The sequence below is a fragment of the Primulina eburnea genome, unplaced genomic scaffold (assembly GCF_022965805.1).
Source record: "Primulina eburnea isolate SZY01 unplaced genomic scaffold, ASM2296580v1 ctg857_ERROPOS3498143, whole genome shotgun sequence".
Taxonomy (NCBI): Eukaryota; Viridiplantae; Streptophyta; class Magnoliopsida; order Lamiales; family Gesneriaceae; genus Primulina; species Primulina eburnea.
Genome location: NW_027331626.1, coordinates 575,051 through 581,874, shown reverse-complemented (window position 1 = coordinate 581,874; position 6,824 = coordinate 575,051). Strand labels below are relative to the sequence as shown.

The window sequence follows — 6,824 nt, the reverse complement described above, 5'->3', positions numbered from 1 at the left end:
GGACAACCTGCTCTTGGGAGTGCAACAATCAAAGTCGCAACAAGTTTTTGCCGCCGTTGCCGGGGAAGTATAATTTAATTTCAAGTCTATTTAATTTTGTTTATAGTTTATTTTTATTTATTTGAATATTTATTGCTTTTGTGTGTTTTTATTCTTTTGCATTTGCATTTGCATGAGCATTTGGTCACGTACACTTAGTGGTCGACTCATTCGAAATAACCCTTTATTTTTACAAAACATGGCGGAAGAACCCATCCAAGAAAATGAAGATGAAATTCAATCTCAACATGATCATGATAGACGAAGAACTCTTAGAGATCACATGAATCCTACACGTACTAGTGCACCTTCATGTCTAGTTTTTCCCCCTGATGCATCTCATTTCAATTTTAAGCCTGGTATTATCCAACTTTTACCCAACTTTCATGGCTTAGATTCTGAAAATCCATACATGCATTTACGAGAGTTTGAAGAAGTATGCAACACATATAATGATCTAAATTGTAGCATGAACACCATTCGACTTAAGCTTTTTCCTTTTTCTTTAAAAGATAAAGCTAAAACTTGGCTACAAAATCTTAGATCGGGATCCATTCGAACTTGGGATGAATTGCAACAACAATTTTTGAAAAAGTTTTTTCCATCTCATAGAACAAATTCTTTCAAAAGGCAAATCATCACTTTCACTCAAAAACAAGGAGAAACTTTTTATCAGTGTTGGGATAGATACAAAGAATTGCTTAATCTTTGTCCACATCATGGTTTTGAAATTCGGAGAGTTGTTTCTCAATTTTATGAAGGCTTAACACCTAAAGATAGGCAAATGGTTGAATTTATGTGTAATGGAACATTTGAAGATAAAGATCCAAATGAGGCAATTGAGTATCTCGATTCATTAGCTGAAAATGCTCAAAATTGGGACACTATAGGTACTATCGAACCATCAAACAAGATTCAATCTCCTACATCTGGTGGAGGTATGTACACTCTCAAAGATGAACATGATCTTCAAGCTAGATTTACCTCTTTGGCAAGAAAAGTTGAGGCACTTGAATTGAAAAAGAATGGTCAATTAAAATCTGTTCAAGAAATTGTGTGTCACATCTGTGACACAAGTGATCATTTTACAAAAGATTGTCCCACTTTACCCTCTTTTAAAGAATGTCTCCATGAACAAGCCAATGTTTTGAACAGTTTCAAAAGGCCAAATTTTGAACCATTTTCTCAAAATTACAATCCAGGTTGGCGAAATCATCCAAATTTTAGTTGGAGGAATGATAATGCTGCACAGTTTTCACAACCACATTTTCAAAATCAACAAAATTTTCAAAATTATGCACCTTATATTCCTCCGCCGAAAAGAAATTTGGAAGATATATTGAATTCTTTCATTGCAAAGCAAGAGTCTATCAATACTCAAACTGCTCAAACCATGACAGATTTGAAAGATACTCTTGCTAAATTTGCATCTGCACTTAATGTTCATGAAAAAGGTAAATTTCCTTCACAACCTTTGCCTAATCCCAAGGATCATCATACACAAACTGGAACTTCTGCAACTCAACCGATGGATCAGGTAAAATCTGTTATTACCCTTCGAAGTGGTAAGGTTGTGGAAAAATCCATTCTTGAACCTTGTGAAGATGATGATAAATCAACTTCAAAGGGTAAGGAAGTGGAACCCATAACTTGCGAAGAGGAGGTTCAACAGACAGTGTCACCACATTCCCTCATGCATTGAAAAATACAAAAAAATCAAATTTGAATTCTGATATATATGATATTTTTAAACAAGTAAAAGTTAATATTCCTTTATTAGATGCAATAAAACAGGTACCAACATATGCCAAATTTTTGAAAGACTTGTGCACTGTGAAAAGAAAATTGAATGTGAAAAAGAAAGCATTTTTAGCAGAACAAGTAAGTGCAATCATTCAAAATAATAATGCTTTGAAATACAAAGACCCTGGTTGTCCTACTATTTCTTGTATTATTGGAGAACGAAAGATTAAAAAAGCCTTGCTTGATCTTTGAGCTAGTGTTAATTTACTTCCATATTCAGTTTATCAAGAACTCAATCTAGGCGAGTTAAAACCTACTTCGGTAACACTTTTACTTGCTGATAGATCTGTTAAAGTGCCAAGAGGTATGGTAGAAGACGTGTTGGTCCAAGTTGATAACTTTGTATATCCTGTCGATTTCATAGTTTTAGATACACAACCTATCGAAGCTTGTAATGCAATTCCTGTAATTTTGGGTCGTCCATTTTTAGCAACTTCTAATGCTCTTATAAATTGCAGGAATGGAATAATGAAGTTGTCATTTGGTAACATGACCTTGGAGCTCAATGTTTTTAATCTTTGTAAGCAACCACATGACAAAGGAGATGAAAGTGAAGATGAAAATCTTATTGAAACTCTTGTGGAAGAAAACATTCAAGAAGGGAGTACTCGTGATCAATTAGATATTTGTTCAATTGAAACTGTTAAAGAAAAAATTGAAATTGATCTTGATGATTTTATCATGTATCACTCGTTACCAGGATCAGAGAAAGAATTTGAGGCGAAATATGAGAACAAAGACGAACCACCCATATTGGAGTTAAAACCCTTGCCAGAAGAATTGAAGTATGCATTTCTTGGAGAAGATGAAACATATCCAGCGGTAATTTCTTCCAAACTAGAAAGTGATCAAGAAGGTAAATTAGTTGATATGCTTAAAAGACATAAAAATGCAATTGGTTGGACACTAAAAGATCTCAAGGGCATTAATCCACTAATTTGCACACACAAAATTCACTTAGAAGAAAATGCAAAAACATCTCAACAACCACAAAGGAGATTAAATCCACACATGAAAGATGTTGTGAAAACTAAAGTTCTCAAACTACTTGATGTTGGGATTATATACCCTATTTCTGATAGTAAGTGGGTAAGCCCAACACAAGTAGTTCCAAAAAAATCTGGCATCACAGTGATAAAAAATGAAAAAGGTGAATTGTTAACAAGTAGAGTCCCATCTAGTTGGCGGATGTGTATTGACTATAGAAAATTAAATGATGCCACTAGAAAAGATCATTTTCCATTACCATTTTTGGATCAAATTTTAGAAAGAGTAGCTGGTCATCCCTACTACTGTTTTCTTGACGGATATTCAGGCTATTATCAAATTCCCATTGCACTCGAAGATCAAGATAAAACTACATTCACATGTCCTTTTGGAACATTTGCATTTAGAAGGATGCCATTTGGATTATGCAATGCCCCAGCAACATTTCAAAGATGTATGCTAAGCATTTTTTGCGACATGGTTGAAAATTGTTTGGAAATTTTCATGGATGATTTAACTGTCTTTGGGAATACATTTGATAATTGTCTTGAAAATTTGGAAAAAAGTTTTAAAAAGATGCGAGGAAAAAGGTCTTATTTTAAATTGGGAAAAATGTCATTACATGATTACTTCTGGAATTGTTTTGGGACATGTCGTGTCATCTCATGGAATCGAAGTTGATAAAGCAAAAGTTGATGTCATTGCCAATTTACCCCCTCCAAAAACCATTAAAGAAATTCGATCATTTTTGGGACATGCTGGATTTTATAGGAGGTTTATAAAGGACTTTAGTTTAATCTCTAAACCCATTTGTAACCTCTTAACAAAAGACACTGCATTTGAGTGGACTCAAGAATGTCAAAATGCTTTTGATAAAATCATTCGACATTTAACATCAGCTCCTATCATGCAACCTCCTGATTGGTCTTTACCATTTGAAATCATGTGCGACGCGAGTGATTATGCAGTCGGTGCAGTACTGGGTCAAAGAAGAAACGGTAAGCCTTATGTGATATATTATGCAAGTAGAACTTTAAACAATGCTCAAATGAATTACTCCACAACTGAAAAAGAACTACTTGCTGTAATATTTGCATTAGATAAATTTCGTCTTATTTGATTGGATCAACGACTATTGTGTTTACTGATCATTCTGCTATTAGATATTTGTTGACGAAACAGGATGCAAAGCCACGACTGATACGATGGATTTTGTTACTCCAAGAATTTGACATTGTGATCAAAGATAAAAAAGGAACCGAGAATGTCGTAGCCGATCATTTATCGAGACTAGTAACAGGATCATCTTTTGAAATGACACCAATTAACGACAATTTTCCTGATGAACATCTATTTTCAGTTACTACTACACCTTGGTTTGCTAACATAGTAAATTTTCTTGTGACAGGAAAAATGCCACCGCAATGGAGTTCCCAAGATAAGAGAAAATTTTTGAATGAGGTAAAAAACTTTTATTGGGATGATCCGTATCTGTTCAAGTACTGTCCAGATCAAATTTTTCGACGTTGCATACCCGACAATGAGGTAAGTAGTGTCATTAAATTTTGTCATTCAGAAGCATGCGGAGGACATTTTTCTTCAAAGAAAACGGCTGCAAAAATTTTGCAGTGTGGATTTTATTGGCTCACTTTGTTTAAAGACACCCACGAAATCTGCAAGATATGTGAAAATTGTCAAAATTGGGTGCAATTTCAAAAAGAAACATGATGCCTTTGAATCCTATCATTGAAATTGAAGTCTTTGACTGTTGGGGAATTGATTTTATGGGACCTTTTCCACCGTCGTTTGGATACTTGTATATTTTAGTTGCAGTTGATTATGTTTCCAAATGGATAGAGGCAATTCCATGTCGAACAAACGATCATAAAATCGTCATCAAATTTTTGAAAGAAAATATTTTTAGTAGATTCGGAATTCCTCGAGCTATGATAAGTGATGGGGGAACTCACTTTGTTAATAAACCATTTGCTTCATTAATGAAAAAATATGGTATTACTCACAAAGTAACTACTCCTTATCATCCTCAAACAAATGGACAAGTTGAATTAGCTAATAAGGAGATAAAGCAAATTTTAGAAAAAACTGTTAACTCAAATAGAAAAGATTGGTCTCTGCGACTTAATGATGCACTTTGGGCATATCGAACAGCTTTTAAAACATCATTGAATATGTCTCCCTATAGGTTGGTTTATGGAAAACATTGTCATTTGCCTGTAGAATTGGAACATAAAGCTTATTGGGCGATCAAAACTTTAAATTCAAGCATGGATGATGCCAACAAATTGCGTAAATTGCAACTTAATGAACTTGATGAACTCAGAAATGATGCGTATGAGAATTCAAGGATTTATAAAGCAAAAATCAAATCATTTCATGATAAAACAATTCTTAGAAAATCTTTTGAGATTGGTAAAAAAGTTTTGCTTTATAATTCTCGACTTCACATATTCCCAGGAAAATTACGATCAAGATGGACAGGCCCATATGTTGTAAAGCATGTGTATCCTTATGGAGCTGTGGATATTGAAAATCCTAAAAATGGTGATGTTTTTAAAGTGAATGGACAAAGGCTTAAACCATTTTTGGAAAATGAAATCTTTCAAGAAGAGTTTATTTCCCTTTCTGATCCTTAAATTTTTATGTTGCATTTAATTTTGTTTGTTTTTATTTCAGGTTTCCTTAATCTTTTTATTTTCCCGGTTAAATGGCAGATAACGGTACTCCGTGACTCTCATAGTCGGTTAAATCAGTTTCCCACAATTGCTGATATAAAAAAAAATCATTTCTTTTCAAAATGGATGAAATTCTCTCAAAAATTTGTAAATATTTTCCCTCTGTTTCTGAAAATGTTCTAAGAAAAATTTATGCAGGAAGGTGTGAAAGATTGAGATTGCTAATGCAAAAAGGAATTCCAGAAGATATTCGTCTTGTAATTGAAGCTAAGGTCCGATTAGGAGGAGAAGTTCCACAATCATTGCTCATTCGGTATTTGCCTGGATTAGGAAAAAGCACTTATGCGAAAAAACGAAGGGCAAAAAGTTTAGGGGTTTGTCATAAGTGTGCAAGATGGACTTGTGACAAACGATGCAGATCTTTGGGATGTGTTTCCAATAACAGAGAAGATAAAATTGATTTCATTAAGAATGGGCTGAGTAAGGAGTCTTTAGATAACATCTTATTGACTCTTGAGACGCATTCTAGTGGACATGTGCATATTGAACTTCTCCGTTTATGGAAACAATTCCAAGATGAGCGTCATAGTCTTGGGAATCTGACTAAAAAAGACCATGTTTGCCAATTTATAAGAAAATTGGATGGGAAGCATATCCTCGACTCATAGAAGGCGTTGAAGCCGTTTCTGGACGTAAAACCAGAGGAAAATTGTGAGCCACAATCACACTACTATTTATATGCATGTGTGTCATTATTGTTTTTACTATTTATTCTGTTTACAGCTGTGACCCATAGTTTTGTCATGATAACATATTACCCCTAAAAAATCTCTCATCTTTCTCTCTATTTTCGCAGAAAAAAAAAAGAAAGTAAAAACATGGCTGGATCCTCTGCACAAACATTGAAAAATATTTGTGTATTTTGTGGGTCGAGTCTTGGAAAAAATGAAGTGTTTGTAGAAGCAGCGAATAATCTTGGAAAGATATTGGCTGAGAGAAAAATTCACTTGGTATATGGGGGAGGTAATATTGGGTTAATGGGATCTGTTTCAACATCTGCTCATCTTGGAGGTAGTCAGGTTTTGGGTATTATTCCTATAGCTTTAGCTGAAGGAAATATTACAGGTGTTACGATTGGGGAGGAATTAAAAGTTTCTTCTATGTATGAAAGAATCACTCAAATGATTGAAAATTCTGATGCTTTTATCGCACTACCAGGTGGTTTTGGTACATTAGAATAAATTTTTCACACTGTTTCTTGGGCACAACTTAATATCCATAATAAACCTGTGGGCTTGTTGA

General features: G+C 34.2%; 1 protein-coding gene across 1 annotated transcript; it reads left to right on the top strand.

The window, feature by feature from the left end:
- The first annotated feature begins 823 nt into the window (after positions 1–823).
- LOC140822469 (uncharacterized) lies at positions 824–6,190 on the top strand. Its single transcript, XM_073183243.1, is given in 8 exon segments — positions 824–1,667; positions 1,820–1,924; positions 2,804–3,390; positions 3,392–3,938; positions 3,941–4,378; positions 4,855–5,403; positions 5,694–5,805; positions 5,947–6,190. Coding segments are annotated over 8 exon segments (3,426 nt in total).
- Positions 6,191–6,824: the final 634 nt, after the last annotated feature.